General features: G+C 57.5%; 2 protein-coding genes across 14 annotated transcripts in view; one reads left to right on the top strand and one right to left on the bottom strand.

The window, feature by feature from the left end:
• Positions 1 to 14,517, top strand: part of SYNPO (synaptopodin) — a 54,194-nt gene extending 39,677 nt beyond the window's left edge. For 7 of the 13 annotated variants that reach the window (XM_027604935.2, XM_035727584.1, XM_035727594.1 and 4 more), the window contains 2 exons: positions 4,059 to 6,412; positions 11,658 to 14,517. In XM_027604935.2, coding sequence (XP_027460736.2) covers positions 4,059 to 6,412; positions 11,658 to 12,356 — 3,053 coding nt within the window. In that variant the 3' untranslated portion in view covers positions 12,357 to 14,517. Of the gene's footprint in view, positions 1 to 1,916; positions 1,936 to 2,024; positions 2,104 to 4,058; positions 6,413 to 8,712; positions 10,898 to 11,657 lie in introns of those variants that run through there. The other 6 variants (XM_035727590.1, XM_035727587.1, XM_035727588.1 and 3 more) reach the window with 3 other exon arrangements.
• LOC113928815 lies at positions 6,443 to 8,706 on the bottom strand. Its single transcript, XM_027604939.2, has one exon. It carries the CDS (start codon positions 8,187 to 8,189, stop codon positions 6,798 to 6,800), a length of 1,392 nt encoding a protein of 463 aa, XP_027460740.1. The 5' UTR covers positions 8,190 to 8,706; the 3' UTR covers positions 6,443 to 6,797.
• Positions 14,518 to 15,669: the final 1,152 nt, after the last annotated feature.

The following is a 15,669-nucleotide window of genomic DNA, read 5'->3' as shown; positions in this document are numbered from 1 at the left end:
ACGATTGCAGCATCCATTGTAGTCCTCACCCTGACAGCTGAACTTGGGGCTTCTTGTCTCCCTGCCTGCTTAGGGAGTTACCCCTGTTGGACCCAGGTCTCCTGACCCCGGACAGCTCTTCCTTGTGTCTGCCCTCACCCCTTCCATTCTTGAATGCCTATCTTCAGAGCTCCTGATCCATTGTCCAGAGCAGCTCTTTCAAGGGCCAGCACCCCGCCCTGAAAAGAGGGGGCATTATGGCTTACACAGGCACAGGCCCCAGCCATGCAGATGGGGGGCTCGGTCAAGGTACCTATCCCGGGTGGCCCTCAGCCACCTCCTGCTTCTTCGGCATCAAGGAGCACCATCTTGGTCCTGGCTGGCTGGGGCATGGCCAGGGGCACCAATTCCTGAGTCTGGAGGATGTTGCGCAGAACCACCTCCCCTGGTGCCCTGAAGTGTGGGACTGTGGGTTGCCTGTGGCTGGCCCAGCCCCCCTTCTCTCAGCTTTGTTTGTGCAGGGTGGCAGAAATCGGCTGGATTGCTGGCAGGGTCTTGCCCAAGCCTCCTGCCGGATTCCTTTTCCGTGGAGTCACTGTGGGCTGGGGGTGGGGGCCCCGGAGCTCCCTCGGAGGCAGGGCTCTCTCACCCCTTGGCCTTTTCCCCTCCTCTCCCCTTGTCTCAGAACAGCAGTGGGGGGGGGGAGTTCCAAGCCCAGCTGGGGGTCAGCCGACAGAGTCCTGGCCCGAGGCCTACTCTGCCACTCTTTCCCTCATGCAGCCTCTCAGGCCTGCTTAGCCCCCGAGGGCCCTTCATGCTCTGACATTTTGAGCATTTTCAAAACCCATGGCCTTTAGAACCAGTCTCTGGAAGCAGAGAAGCAAGGAGAAAAACAGGCAAGTGCAGGGACATTGGGAGGTCTGGATTATTCAACCCTTGAGTGACTTTCTGAGAGCCTTACACTGTGGGAATGTGTTTCCCAGAAAGCCTGGTGCTCTCCGGAGTCGTGCAGAGCCAGCGGGGAGCCAGCCCCACTACTTGCTGGCTCCGTGACCTTGGGCAACTCACTGTACCTCTCCGAGCCTTGGTTTTCTCATCACCACAAAGTGGATAATAGTTCATGCTTCGTAGTGTTGTTGTGGAAATTAAATAAGGTAATATGTTCAATCAATGTTAGCAACTGTGTCATAAGAAACCCTGGTGGGATGACGGATGTGTATCCTGACCACGCCCCAGGGGGATGTGATTTGTGTCTGTGAATCTCTGCAGGGCTCTCGGGTTGGAAAGAAAATGCTTTTTATCTGCGTGGCAGTAGAGGTTGGGAGTTAATGTAAGGAGTGACTTTATAGCAAAGGAGCGTTCATTAGTGAAAGGCAGCTCTTTAGGGCAGGGAGCTCCCCGTCAGTGGGGTGTATAAACAGAGGCTTGTAACTCAGGGGTGTGGTCTTAGGGACACGGGAATTATGGGGGCAGTCGGACCCAGTGGCAGCCATCCCTGAGACGCTGAGGCTGTGTGGTTTGGGGCAGTAATCCCTGCCTCTCCATGACGCTGAAATCCCCTGCCGGTGTGACCTTAAGAGAGTCACATTCCCCCTCAGGATCCTGATCTTGGGAGTGAATCTCCCTTGCCAGCAGAGGCTCTGACCCCTTCCAGGGAATAGAGTAGGGTCACCACTGAGTAGCTCCTCCCCGGGGAGCATGAGCCCTCTGCGCTGTCCCCTGGGCCTCATGACAATGCGCACCTACTGGTATTCATGACCTCATTGCAGCCTCTCAACCCTAACGGCAGTGCTTTTATCACTTCTCCTCAGTTAAGGAAACTGGCTCAGAGAGGTGTGCTGACTTGCCAAGGTCACACAAGCAGCAAACAGCAGAGCCCAGATTCGGGCCAGGAGTCCCCGGTTTCTAAGCAGAGCAGAGAAGGCGAGCATTGCATGAGCCCAGCAAACCTCTCAGGTGCCTTCTGTGTGGCCAGCTCGCCCCTACCTGAGACCCCACCCCCGGGCAGCAGCCGGCCAAACTCACAAATCCTTCATCTTTTACAGAGGGGGTATCCAGGCAGGAGAGGAGCCCTACCAGGAGGGAACAAGTGTCGGGGTGCATGGGGCAGGCTCTTCTGGACAGGTGGGCACAGCTGTATGTGGGTGGGAAGCCAGATCCTGATGGGAGGAGGGGAGGAGGAGGTGGGGACCAGAGAGTTTCCGCTCTGTGTGGGCCTCCCTGCTAACCCTAGTGTGACTCTCTGGGCCTCAGTTTCCTCATCTATACAATGGGGATGGTGGTCAAATGGCTCCTTTGTAAGGGCCCTTCCAGCTTTGGGAGTCCATGAATTCTGAGCCTCGCTGGCAGGATGCCTGGAAAGACTGTCCCTGGAGACCCATTCAGCATGTCATGGCCAGTGCTAATGAGGACATGGTAGGAGGGAGGGCAGGGTCAGATTCCTCAAGAACTAATTAGCTTCCCACAGCAGAGAGGGGTGGGGGTAGGATGACAGAGGAAAGAATTTTCCCAGCCACTGACTGAGCTGTTAGCCGTGGACACAGGCTATCTCATCCATCTGTCCACTGGTCCTTTCGTTCATTCATTGTTCAATAAGCATAAATTGAGCACCAACGGCGTACCAGCTGGGCACTGGGGATATAAAGAGAAGTGGCTGCCTACAGTGAACTTACAGATTAACAGGGGCCTGACACCAGCCTGATCACCGACCTCAGGCCCCAGACTCCACAGCCCTAGACTGAGCCCCCCCGCCACCACTGATTCTGTCTCCTGTACATCCCAAAGGGAACTTTTGGGACAAGTGGGCAACTTGAGCATGGGTTATGAACCCAGAGAGAACTGGTTTTGACCCCGACCTTGCCGCTCTTTGCTGTGTCACTGGGGATGAGTTACTTAAAAGCCTCTGGACCTCATTTTCCACTTCTGTAAAACAGAGATGGGCAATGTTTGTCTCCCAGTGTCCTTGTGAGGACAAAATCAAGTAATGCAATGTTCTAGTATAGTTGCTGCTGAAATTAGCCCAATGCCTTACTCTCATGATACTAAAATATGAGAATTTAAAAATGATTATTTAAATAAAAGTAAGAAGAAACTGGTCGCAGTTGTTACTGATCTGTGGTGGGGGTGCTCAGGGGTGGAGGGGCATTTTTTACTGAATACTTTTTGGTTTTTTAAATTTTTGAATTTTTAGACCATGTGAATGCATTACCTATTCTAAAAAGAGGAAGTGTTAGTGCCAGCAAATGATCACACTGTGAGTTTGAAAGTGTAAAGGGCCCTAAGACAGGCACACAGAAAATGTCCTGGGGGTTCATCCATGCCTTCAGTAATGCCTACTGAGTGCCCACTTTATGCCAAGCACTATTCTAGAGGCCAGGAACAGAATGACGACCAGGTCAAACAAGGTTATTGCCCCCTTAGAGCTTATATTCTAGGTGGGGTGATTGATGCTAAACTAGGAAAGGATAATTCCAAATTATGGTGAATGCCATGAAGAAAATAAAACAAAGAGATGGGATAGGAGGGGGGAGGACTTATTACAGAAGAAGTTCCCTCCAGAGAGTCCCACATGGCAAGAAGGAACCAACATGGAATGCCACCTGGGAAAAGATCACTCCAACCAGAGAAAAGAGCAAGTGTAAAGGTCCTGGGGCAGGAAAAAACTTGGCATTTTCAAGGAATTGAAAGGATGCCAGCAGGGCAGAGCCTAGTGAGTGGAGAAGGGTGGTAAGGGATGAGTCAGGGTATAGTGGGCCTCTACTGCTAGGATGAGGTGTTCTTGCTGAGTTTGATGAAAGTGCAGTATTGACAACCTTCAAGGGGAAGCCAAATGAGGGGCCAGTTTATCCAGAAAGGGTAATCAGAGGAGGTTTTACACAGGTGGTGGCATTTGAGTTGGGCCATGATTGTTGGGTCAGGGATCTTTATGAGGAGAGGGGATTCCAGGAAACAGCGAGTAAAGATCAAATTCCAGAGGAAAAGATCATCGGTAGGAGGGACACGGTGGCCATCTGTCTGTCTCTGTACCCGTGTGGCTCAGCATTCCCATTTGCTAACTGGACCTCTGTCCCTCTCTACAGCCTTGGGCTCGAGCACGAGCCTCACTGAGAGAGATCTGAAAGAGGCGAAGGCCCGGAGCCAGCAGATCGCAGCCCAGCTGACCACCCCTCCCAGCTCCAGCTCCCGCGGCGTCCAGCTCTTCAACAGGCGGCGGCAGAGGGTGAACGAGTTCACCTTGGAGAACCACGGCCGGAGGGGACAGAAGCCCAGCCAGGAGTCCCTCAGAGTGCCCCCTGCCAGCCCCACAGGCTATGCCTCAGGGCTCAGCTTGAGTCCCACCTCACTCCCTGAACCAGGCCCTCCAAGGAACACCCACGGCCAGAGCCCTGACGTAGGGGTCCCTGCTCGCAGCATGGAGGGGTGCTCGGAGAAGGACCCCTTGCTGCGGCACCTGGAGAAGGTGGCCAGCGAGGAGGAGGAGGTACCCCTGGTGGTTTATTTGAAGGAGAACGCAGCCCTGCTGACGGCCAACGGGCTGCACCTGTCCCAGAACCGAGAAGCCCAGCAGAGCCCAGCAAGCCCGCCGACGGCTGAGGTCCACAGCCCCGCTGCAGACGTCAACAAAAACGTTTCCTCACTCAGTGCCACCCTCATCGTGCCAGCCTCTAACAGCACCCACAGCCTGCCGGCCGCAGACAACAACCAGAACCCCCCGGCACCTGTCACCCCGCAGAGCCTGCCGCTTTCAAACAGCCAGCAGCCCTCGGAGGCACAGCTCCCTCCCAATGGCACGGTGTCAGATTCCAAACCCGGCACCCTGTGTTCCAGCGGGCAGCCCCCGGAGCCGGCTGCGGAGGTGAGATCCAGCACACTCCTAATTGATAAGGTGTCAGCTCCACCTACCACCACCAACACCTTCTCCAAAGAAACGACTCCCCTCTCCAGCTCCGGGACCCCAGCCCCAGATTTCATGTCGAGCTCCCTGCTCATCGATGTACAGCCCAGTGCCCCAGCGGTGTCAGCAGAACAAGAGACGTCTGGGTGGGCGGCCACGCCCACGCCCGCCAAGCTATACAGTGAGGTCCACTTCACACTGGCCAAGCCCCCATCAGTGGTCAACAGGACCGCCAGACCCTTTGGGATCCAGGCGCCAGGGAGCACCAGCCAGATGGAGCGGAGCCCCGTGGTAGAGAGACGACATCTCGGGGAGAAGGCCCTGGCTCCCCAGCCCCCCAGCATGGCAGACAGGAGCCCTCGGCCACAGAGACACGTGATGTCCCATAGCCCCATGGTGGATAGGAGGCCTGTGGCACAGCGAAGCCCTGCCTTGGAGAGACGCCCCTTGGGGAACTTCACCCCACCCCCCACCTATGCCGAGACCTTGTCCACGGCCCCCCTGGCTTCCCGGGTTAAGTCTCCCCCATCCTACTCTGCCCTTTACCCCAGCTCTGACCCCAAGCCTTCTCCTCTGAAGGGCCAGGCAGTTCCTGCCAGCAAGACGGGCATCTTGGAGGAGTCGATGGCCCGCAGGGGCAGCCGGAAATCCATGTTCACCTTCGTGGAGAAGCCCAAGGTGACCCCGAATCCAGACCTGCTGGATCTGGTACAGACGGCCGATGAGAAGCGGAGGCAGAGGGACCAGGGGGAGGCAGGCGTGGACGACGAGCCCTTCGCGCTGGGGGCCGAGGCCTCCAACTTTCAGCAGGAGTCAGCACCCCGGGACAGGGCCAGCCCTGCGGCGGCCGAGGAGATCCTCCCGGAGTGGGCCTCGTGCCTCAAGTCACCGCGCATCCAGGCCAAGCCGAAGCCCAAGCCCAACCAGAACCTGTCCGAGGCCTCCGGGAAGGGGGCTGAACTCTACGCCCGCCGCCAGTCCCGGATGGAGAAGTACGTCATCGAGTCCTCGGGCCACACCGAACTGGCCCGCTGCCCTTCGCCCACCATGTCCCTGCCTTCATCCTGGAAATATTCCACCAATGCTCCTGGCGCCTTCCGAGTGGCATCCCGGAGCCCAGCTCGGACCCCGCCCGCCTCCCTCTACCACGGCTACCTGCCTGAGAACGGGGTCCTGCGCCCCGAGCCCACCAAGCAGCCGGCCTACCAGCTGCGGCCCTCGCTCTTCGTCCTCTCGCCCATCAAGGAGCCTGTCAAGCCCTCACCGAGAGCCGCCTCTCCTGCCAAGCCGAGCTCCCTGGACCTGGTGCCCAGCCTCCCCAAGGGGGCCCTCCCGGCGTCCCCGGCCCTGCCTCGGCCCTCCCGCTCCTCACCGGGCCTCTACACCTCCCCCGGCCAGGATGGCCTCCAGCCCACAGCCGTGAGCCCGACCTACAGCAGTGATCTCTCCCCCGTGTCGCCCTCCAGGGCGTGGTCTCCCCGTGCCAGGCAGGCCCCCAGGCCCTCCTTCTCCACCCGGAATGCTGGGATCGAGGCTCAGGTGTGGAAGCCTTCCTTCTGCTTCAAGTAAAGGACCCTGCAGGGATCCCACTGCCTGGCAGGAACCCCTCTCTGAGGGCTGGATGGAGAGCAGATGTGGCTGGAAGTGGCACCGAGCTGAGGGTCAGGAGTATGGGGCCTCGGGGCTCAAAGGCTGATGCTGCCACCAGCTAGCTTTGTGACTCTGGCCAAGTCACCTCCGCTCTCTGGGCTGTGGCTGCCACAAGGGTCATTAGACTCCATGTCTGAGGGACCTGCCGTCCCATACTGGGTCGGGGGGGGAGGGTCACGAAGAGAGAACTCCCTCGGCAGGCCGAAGTGAGGCTGGGGGGCTTCCTCGGGCCTTTGTGAGCTGTAGGGATGCCAGCGTCTTGCTGGGGAATGGCCTAGGAGGGGACCCCAACATGGGCTTCTGGAACAAAGAGAGCCGGCCAGTGCCTCCGTGTAGCCAGCCAGCCAAGGGTCCGCCTTCCCAGCCGCCCCAGCTCCTGGCATCCTTCTGCCTGTCGCTGGCTTCTCACCTGCACTGGTCTGTCTCCTCCACCTCTGCCTTCTGGACACCGTTTCCTCTCCGCTGCTTCAGAGAGCTTCGCCTTGGCCGCCACATTTTCTCCTCTCGCGGGCTCTTCCGCTGGATGAGGACTCAGCCCGCCATGGCTGTCTGACGCTTTCCTTCCTGCCCCTCTGCTGCCCTGCCTCCCTGTCCTCTCCAAACACCTGGCTCCACTTTGGGGACCAGACCTCGGTCCCGGTTCCACCTGGCTGGCCCTCCATGTCCTGGGGCGTGCGAGGTCCCAGGGAGTCCCCGAGGGCAGGAGGGCCCCGTAGAAGGAGGTGCGGGTGTGGGCGTGCAGTGAGAGAGGCCCATCAGCCAGTTGGGCTTCAGCCTCACCCGAGATCTGTCCCAGTGAAAGTAGCTCTGTCTGTGCGATGGAGGGGGCCAACGGGGAGAGAGGCCGGAGAGGGGGGTCTGGCCCTGTCCCAGCCTCCCTTTTGCTGGGTGAGTCTGGCCCAGTCACTTTCCCTTTCTGGGCCTCAGTTTTCTCATCTATACAGTCACTGCCCTTCTCGCGGTGACCATCTGTGAGGATTGAGGGGTTAGGGCTGGTGCTTCGGGAGAAAGGCCTTGGAAGTGGTAAGACAGTCCCCTGGGGAAGAAAGGGGGCGGCAACAGGCTGTTGCCATAGAACCGCTGGAGTTGAGAGGTCTGTGAGGGTGCCCCTGGGGAGGGCGTGGCTGGAACGAGATGCTGCGGGAGGCCAGGGGACCGGAAGCCCGGGCTGGGAGGGCGCAGGCCCGGAGGGCCTGGAGACTGTAGACGCATAGGAGGCCAGGGCAGGAGCATAGCAGCGCGGTGAGACGGAGAAGGGGACCTTAAGGTTTGGAGGAAAAGCCTGGGATCTAAGAGATCTGGATTCTAACAGATTAATTCCCTGTGTCTCCTTGGGTCTCAGTTTCCCCATACAGTGAGGGTGCCGAGTCAGGTAGTGTGAGATCCTCACCACCTCTGACATGTTTGATGTGACGCAGCCCCCAAACCAGGCTTGGGTGGGGGGGGAGTGTGAGAGGATACAGACGCAAGAGGCAGAATTCAGATGGAAGCCTCCCAAGGCTGGGGGCCGAGCACCACCCACTTTCTCTTCCCCAGCCCTATTTCTGGGCTCCCCAGCGGGGCGAGGGGTGGTGGAGGCGGTGCCCATGCTGGGCTGAGCCTGCAGTTTTCGTGAGCTCTGGGCTCGTCTCCATGGGAACGGGGGGTGCCTTCCTAGTGAGTTCATTCTGCCCGGAACTTGGGGGCATGCGTGGGGGAGTCGTAAGTGAGCTCAGCTTCTTCATGCCAGGCCCCTCCCAGGACAGAGTGAGGCCCCTACCCCAGACCCCTGATCCCTTCGACCCCTGAGGGCCAGCAACGGAAGAGCCCACCCTCCATCCTGCAGCTCCTGTGGCCAGGCTGGCTGAACTCGTCCTCCAACTTTGTTTTCTCTCCTGTTCTCAATACACTCAGCCTCAAATCTGTCTTGCTTTTTTCTTTCTTCCTCGCTCCCTGGTTGGTGGTCCGGGCTCTCCCCGCTTCCTCGCTGATTCTGGCCTGCGAAGTGGGGGACGACGACTCCGTGACTGTGCTGAACGTGTAGCGTGTCCCTGCGGGCTGTTTGCGACCGCTGTGCGTCTGGATCTGCCGTGGGTACAGGGATGTGGTGGCCTGGAAACAAGGGCTGCCCTCCCTCTTCCCTGGGCCAGCACGTAGGGAACCATCCATAATCCTATGGAAATCCTTCTTCTGTTTTCTCCTTCTTCCAGAGTTTGGCCAAAAAGGCTAGAGAGCATGGGGAAAACCCACAGCCCCTTACAGTCCAGGTTTGTTTGAATTCTTTATAAGTGGAATGTAAATGCCTCTTTAGCCAGAGCATATACTTTCTGGTTCCCTCAGGCCCCCCTCCCCCTCTCCCTGTTATCTTCATCCGGCAATTTCCCATATTCGTCACCTCCGGGCTCCTGAAAACAGTTTCTGCCCCTGGTGGAGAGGAACAAACTGCCATCAAGCATCAGAAGTGGGTTGTAGTCCCAGATCTGCACCTGACTCCTTGCGTGACCTTAGACAACCCCTTCTCACCTCTGGGCCTCAGTTTCCCTTCCATACAAGGAAAGGGTTGCAGAAGGCCAGCTGGGAGCTAGCTCCGTTTGGTCTTTGACAATTCCTGTCTGACTGTTCTGCCCAAGTCTTCACCCCCTGCACGTGCCCTGCAATGGGGCTGGTGCTGGGGTAAGTAGGCGCTGCTTTCTGAATTTTCACCCATGCGCATTGCCAGGGAGTTCTGGCTTATATAAGACATTGAGAGCTTTGTCAGAAAGTGAACAGGCCTGATTTCTCACAGCTTTTTTGTATTGTGCACCCCACCTCCCTCACTGCACACACACAGTCAGTACCCAGACATGGCAGTTCCGATGAGGTCACGCTCTGGCCCACCTCCAAATGATGAGGAACTGCTCACCAGTGCCCAACATTCCACCCCAGGCTTGGGAAGTCAATTCTGCTACTCCTTCCCCTCGTGGCCACCAAGGGCAGAGATAACCCTTAGAGATTTCAGATAGGTATCATAACTCCTCCTGCCCCAGCCTGCCATTTTCCTGGCTGCAGAGCCCGGGTCCTTGGGCCCCCATGCTTGTTGCTGGGCTGGGATCATGAACTCTTGGCCCCATTTCCCACAGCTGGGCTGACTGAAAGCTTCCTGGGATGTGTCACAGACAGAGCAGCTCCCAGGGTCTCTGGCTCACATATACACAATTCTGATCCTGGAGTGAAAGGGGTGGATCCTATGCTGAGCTTTAACTTTTCAAATGGATGATTGGGGTCTTGGATATCCCCAGGAGGTCCCTAAGGGTCCCTCCAGCATTACCATCCCATGAAAAATCTCCTATCCGGACTGCTGTTTAAGGGATGCCATTCTGAGTCAGCTCATCTAGTAGCTGCTGCCTTGTAGGGAGAAAACCTAACACTTCACTACTTCCTTTTGATTGGGAGAAATCAGATTCTCATTGGAGGAGAGGCAGACTGGCTTGACTGTGGCTGATTACTGAATGGATGAAAGACTGGATCTCATGAATGGTTCTAGATGTTGACTGGGTAGAAGACGCTGAATGGACTGGCTAGTTCTGGACTCTGAGGAATCACTGCTGGTGAATCTGTATTGGACTGAAGGCTGAGTGGACTGGTTTACTGCTGGAATCTGATTGGATGAAGAGTTGGACAGTTTAGCAGACACAAGCTGGGTATGATTCCCAAGCCCTGCACTTTCAAACCAGTTCTCCAAACTGCTTTAGCATGGTGTAGCCTTTGAGCAGGAGGTAGTCAACACACACACACACACACACACACACACACACACACACACACACACACACACACACACCCTGGTGGGGCAGAACACACCAGATAGTTATTTACACCTCTGAACTTCATTTTCATCCTTGTAAAATGGGTGTGATAATGCCAGCTACCTCATCAGCATGTTGTGAGGATCTAATGAGACATAAAGGATGACATGGAAATTTGTGGACTGGAAAATCCCTAAATAGGTAGGAAACAGGTACAGTAGTATAGAGCAGAGCAGTGCTTTATCACCTCGAAGATGTTCACCAACTTGGCTTCACCGAAGCCACACTCCCTACCCCATGCTGGCAAGAGGTCCAGTCAGGAGAGTGTGCTGCCTAGGGCACAAGGACCCAACTTCCTTCTGTGTTCCCACCTGTCAGTGGGAACTTCCTCTCTGCTCAGGGTATGCAAGGAAAAATTAGGAGGTGACCATGGCAACATGGCAAGGGGATTGGGGCTAAGAGGGCCTTTCCCTAAGTGCTTAGTAATAATGATCAATATTATTGTTTTATATTTTTATTTTTAAAGATTTTATTTATTGAGAGAGAGAGGGAGCATAAGCAGGGGGAGCAGCAGAGGGAGAAGGAGAAGCAGGTTCCCTGCTGAGCAGGGAGCCCCACGCTGGGCTGGATCCCAGGACCCCAGGACCCCAGGATCATGACCTGAGCCGAAGGCAGACGCCAAACTGACTCAGCCACCCAGGGAACCCTCGTTTTAAATTTTTAAAATAGATAATACATCCATATCTTTCAAAAACCTAAACTAATATAAAAAGTAATACATGAAAGCTTTATTCCCACTCCTGTGGCTGCATACCTTGCCCTGTTGGCCCCATTTCCTAACAGAGACCCACTTTGGCTAGTTTCACGTGTATCCTTCCAGTATTTCTTTATGGTAACTAACATCTACTGAGCACTTACTCTCCTCCAGGGAATCTTTCAATCCATATAATGTTCTTCTACATGAGTCATCTCATTTAATCCTAACAGCCCCCAACGAGTAGGTGCTGCTATTATACCCCCATTTCACAGAGGAGGAAACTGAAGCCCAGAGGCTTCCGGTTGCTTCCGATGCTGAAACAACTTGCCCAAGTTCGTTCAGTAAGCAGACGGGTCTGTCTCGGAAGCGAGCGTTCTTAACCACTAGTCACCTGCCTCCCTGTTAAGCTCAGGAGCAGGCAGCAGGGGCTTTTCCGAGGATGTGGGCTGAGAGCTGGAGCACCCCGCGTTTTACTGCAGGCACTACTTCCCTGACTCGGGTCGCTGCCCTCCCGACTCTGTACAAGGACAAAGCAGACGCAGTCCCTCCCGAAACCCCGGGCTAGAGGACCCCAGCACTAACGCCTGCCCTGCCCTCTGTGCTCTCTCCCCAGGACCGCCGGGAGAGCCTGCCCACCTCCCCGCCCTGGACGCCGGGCGCCTCTCGGCCCCCCAGCAGCCTGGACGGCTGGGTGAGCCCGGGGCCGTGGGAGCCGGGCCGGGGGAGCAGCATGAGCAGCCCCCCGCCGCTCCCGCCGCCGCCGCCCATGTCTCCCTCGTGGAGCGAACGCTCCGTATCCCCTCTGCGACCCGAGGCCGAGGGGCGGCCTCCCAGCCGCCAGCTGCAGGCCCTCCTGGCGCGAAACATCATCAACGCGGCCCGGCGCAAGAGCGCCTCCCCGCGGCCGCCGGGCGCAGAGAGCCTGCGGCCCTTCTCTCCGCCCGGGGCGCCGCCGCCGCCGCCGCCGCCGCGCCTGCGTTCGCCGCAACCCTCCCGGCCCGGCCCCGCTGCCGCTGCCGCTGCCGCTGCCGCCGCCGCCGCCGCCCCCGGGGCCACGTTCGCCCCGATCCCGCGGAGCCCGCTGCCCGCTGGGCCCTCGCCCTGCGCCAGCCCCCGGAGCCCGCTGCCCGCGACGCCCAGGCCCTTCCCCTACCGCCGCTCGCCCACGGACTCCGACGTGTCCCTCGACTCCGAGGACTCCGGGGCTAAGTCGCCCGGCATCCTCGGCTACAACATCTGTCCCCGCGGGTGGAACGGCAGCCTGAGGCTCAAGCGTGGCAGCCTCCCCGCCGAGACCTCCTGCACCACCTAAAGCCTCCCCCGCTCCCCCTCCGTCCCCACCCCGGGAGGGCTGAGCCAGAAGAAGAGTTGTGGGGCTTGGTGGATCCCAGCACCACGTCCGGGGGTGGAGGGGTTGGGGGGGCGGGTGAGGTCTGGCCGCTTTGGACAAGGGGTAAGGGGAGGAGTGCTCTGGGCTTGGGGCTGGGGTAGTGATCCAAGCTTGGGTTCTAGCCCTTGTGTGGCCTTGGGCAAGACCCTTCCTCTGTCCCACCCCTCAGCCTTCCCATCCATTTAATGAGACTTGGACCAAAGCCATCTTCACAGGTCTAAATTTCCCCTCCCCTCCCCATCAATGCACACACGCACACACACGCACACACGCACCCACACACACCTGCCTTGAAAGAGTCAGGGTATTGTGTATATGGACCCCTAGACTCGCTCCGGTTCAGGGTTCCACACTCCTCCCTCCGTTCCTGGCTCTGCTCTCTGGAGTCTGGCAAATGAGGGGGGTGTGTTCACAAGATCCTAGGCCTCAGTCCCCTGCCTGGGCCCTGGCTTGACCATCCACCTCCCTGGCACCAAGAGCCAGGCAGGAGCAGCTGCTTGCCACCCCTTCCCAGACAAGCTCTATTTTTACCATGGTGACCTTTAGAGAGGTCTCCCAGGCCAGCTCAAGGTGCCCCGCTGGCCCCTCAGGAGACAAGAGGTGGAAAGATTCCTCCTCCCAGGTCCCTCTCACGCTTTTCCCGCTCCAGCTCAGACTGTCAGGGCCACTTATCTGCCGCCAGAGGGGAGAGCTGGAAGGGGTTGACTTATGGCCCCGGCCCCAGGACTTGGGCCTCCAGGAATGCTGTAGGTGCTCCAACCCATCTCTCTCTTCTCGGCCCTTTCATGGCAGGTTCCAGGCTCAACGCTGAGCTGGGGAAAGAAGAGTTGATATGCAGCTATCTGCTCACCTGTGACTTTACCTAATGGCCCTGAGTTTGAGATTGCCCACTTGGAAAAGGGGAGGCAAGAGTTCCTTGTTATGGGAGGTATTCAAGAAGTAGCCAGGATGCATAGAGGAGATTCTAGTAGGAAGTGGATTGGCTCAGATGACCTCTGAGGGCTCTTCCAGTCCTGAAATGCATTGCATGGGGTTAGGAAGGAAGGAAGGCGGATGGTGGTGGATGATTAATTGGGCAGAATTTGGGGGCAGATGAGAATGGGTGGGTGAGGGAGGGGTTAGACTAGAGTCTGCCTGTGTTTCTGGCTCCTTGGGGAATACCCCATGGTTCAGTTTTAGGCCCCAGTATCCATACCATGCCCAGATGAGTGGGCACTGTTCTGCCCTGTCTCTTCCCTGTTACACTCTGGCCTGGCTAGTGCTTGGTGCCCAGTGACCTTGAGGAGCCTGGCTGCAGACTCTGGCCTGTCCCTTAGACCTGGGTGGTTCTCATTCCAATCCCCAGGAGGGACATGCGGCTAAATTCTATAGCTTCCAAAGTTGGCTGGTGGTGCCCTCTAGAGGTTCAAAATGTCAGCTTCAGGATACTAAGCACAGAGGAGGGTGGGGATGGGGCACTGGACTTGACTGAGGATCAAAGAGATGTAGGATAAAAGATTAAGAGAAAGGATACCAGGATGTTGCTAACGGTGAGGGACCGAGTGTGATTTGGGGTTAGGGGTAGACTTACCCACCCAGGTGGGTAACATCAGGTGATGTTAGACCTGAAACCCCCACAGAGGGCTAGGGAAAGCTGGGGTCGGGGTGGGAGAGAGTCAGATGGGGGTCTTTGGAATTAAGGAGTGATCCCAGAGGGTGCCTAGGGCCTAAGGATTGGGAACACGGGCCCTGACAGAGGGAAGATAAGGGAGTGTTCCTGCTTGGTCGATGACGGTCAATGATGAAGTCCCCATCTGCTTCAGGGTTCCTTTGTAGCATGGGAGACTGGGGCTAAGGGCCCCTTTCACAAAAGAGACGCTATCAGGCCACTGGTTGATGCAGTGGCATAGAAAATCCACTTCTGCTTGCATTTCCCCAAAGAGCCAGCAGAAGGCAGCCCTGGAAAGCTGCAGTTCTGCCTGGCTGTTCCTGTCACTGCCTTCTCCCCCCATCCTCCCCTTCTAGCCCACTAGAGACTGCCTGTGTTCTGCCTCTTGCCTCCTGCAGAATTCATCTCTGGCCCTCAATAAATGCTTCCTGCGTCCTTCTGCCTCCTGTGTCATTTTCAGCTTCGTCTAAAGCCCCTCCCTTCTCCCCTAGGAACAGTCCAAGGGATTCTGCGGGGACGAGAATGTTTGACACAGGTGGGATGGGAGCTTGGGGCGTAGCAACCATGGAGAGAGACGGGGAACAACGGAACGGCCATAGATGAGGTCCCAGGGTTGAGGTCCTGATCCTGTCTTCTACCAGCTGGGTGACCCTGAGTAAACCCCCTGCTTAGCCAGCCTCAGCTTCCCTATCTGTGCAGAGTGAGCTGGGTGAGGTGGTATTGCCCTGGTCCTCACCACAAGCCACTATCACTGGAGCAGGTAGGGCCAAGCTGGGTCAGGGCCCAGGGCTGTGGGGCGGGTTCCTCATGGTAGGATGGGGCTCCATGCAGCAGGAGAAGCCCCTATAAGAGGTCCCATCTGGGTCCAGGTGAGCTCGGGACCCAGACTATCAGGAGTGCGCCGCACCTGATGGCGGTGTCCTTTGTCCAGAGAAGGGGACTGTGGCCCCACTCCCAGACGAAGCCAAGCCTGCCCTGGGAACACCCCTCACCTTCCTCTCTAAAAGCTCAGGCCCAGCAGAGGCTGGGGGCAGGAACCTAAGGGGCAGAACGTGGAGCTCCTGGAGTCCTCAGAGCCCCGGCTTCTTCCTAAGGGCATGTCAGAAACAGGCCCTTGGACATTCTGTCCTGGCACAAGGGTACAGGTGCTGCCCACCCTGGACGCAGTGCATCCTTGCCAGCCCACCCTTCCCTGCAAGTGACCCAGTCTTTATCTTCAGCCAGAACCCCTCCTGAGCACAACATCCCCCTGCCTACTGGGTGATTTCCATCCCTGACACCGCAAATCAAGTTCATTCCAAGCTAAGCTGAGTAGCCGCGCTCGCCCCAAACTGGTTCCCCCTTTACCTTCCTCAGTCACTCAAGCCACAGTGGCCTTTCCTGCACTCCCCACATCTAATCTCAGAGCAGGACCTGGTGATTCCGCAGCTGCTGCTGCTCGGGCCCTCCTCCATGCTCTCCATGGTCTCTATCCCTGCCCCTGTGCAGGCTCTCCGTCTCTCACCTGACCACAGTCAAATCTTCCTGCCTCCAGTATGGCCCCCTCCAACTCATTTTTCACCTGGCAGCCCAGAGATATAGTTGAAA

The sequence above is a fragment of the Zalophus californianus genome, chromosome 5 (genome assembly GCF_009762305.2).
Source record: "Zalophus californianus isolate mZalCal1 chromosome 5, mZalCal1.pri.v2, whole genome shotgun sequence".
In the NCBI taxonomy this organism is placed as follows: domain Eukaryota; kingdom Metazoa; phylum Chordata; class Mammalia; order Carnivora; family Otariidae; genus Zalophus; species Zalophus californianus.
This window is presented reverse-complemented; position numbering and strand designations above follow the sequence as displayed.

Excerpts from the sequence above, each read along its gene's own strand:
- LOC113928815 (XM_027604939.2), bottom strand. The coding sequence starts at position 8,189 with ATGAACTCACTAGGAAGGCACCCCCCGTTCCCATGGAGACGAGCCCAG.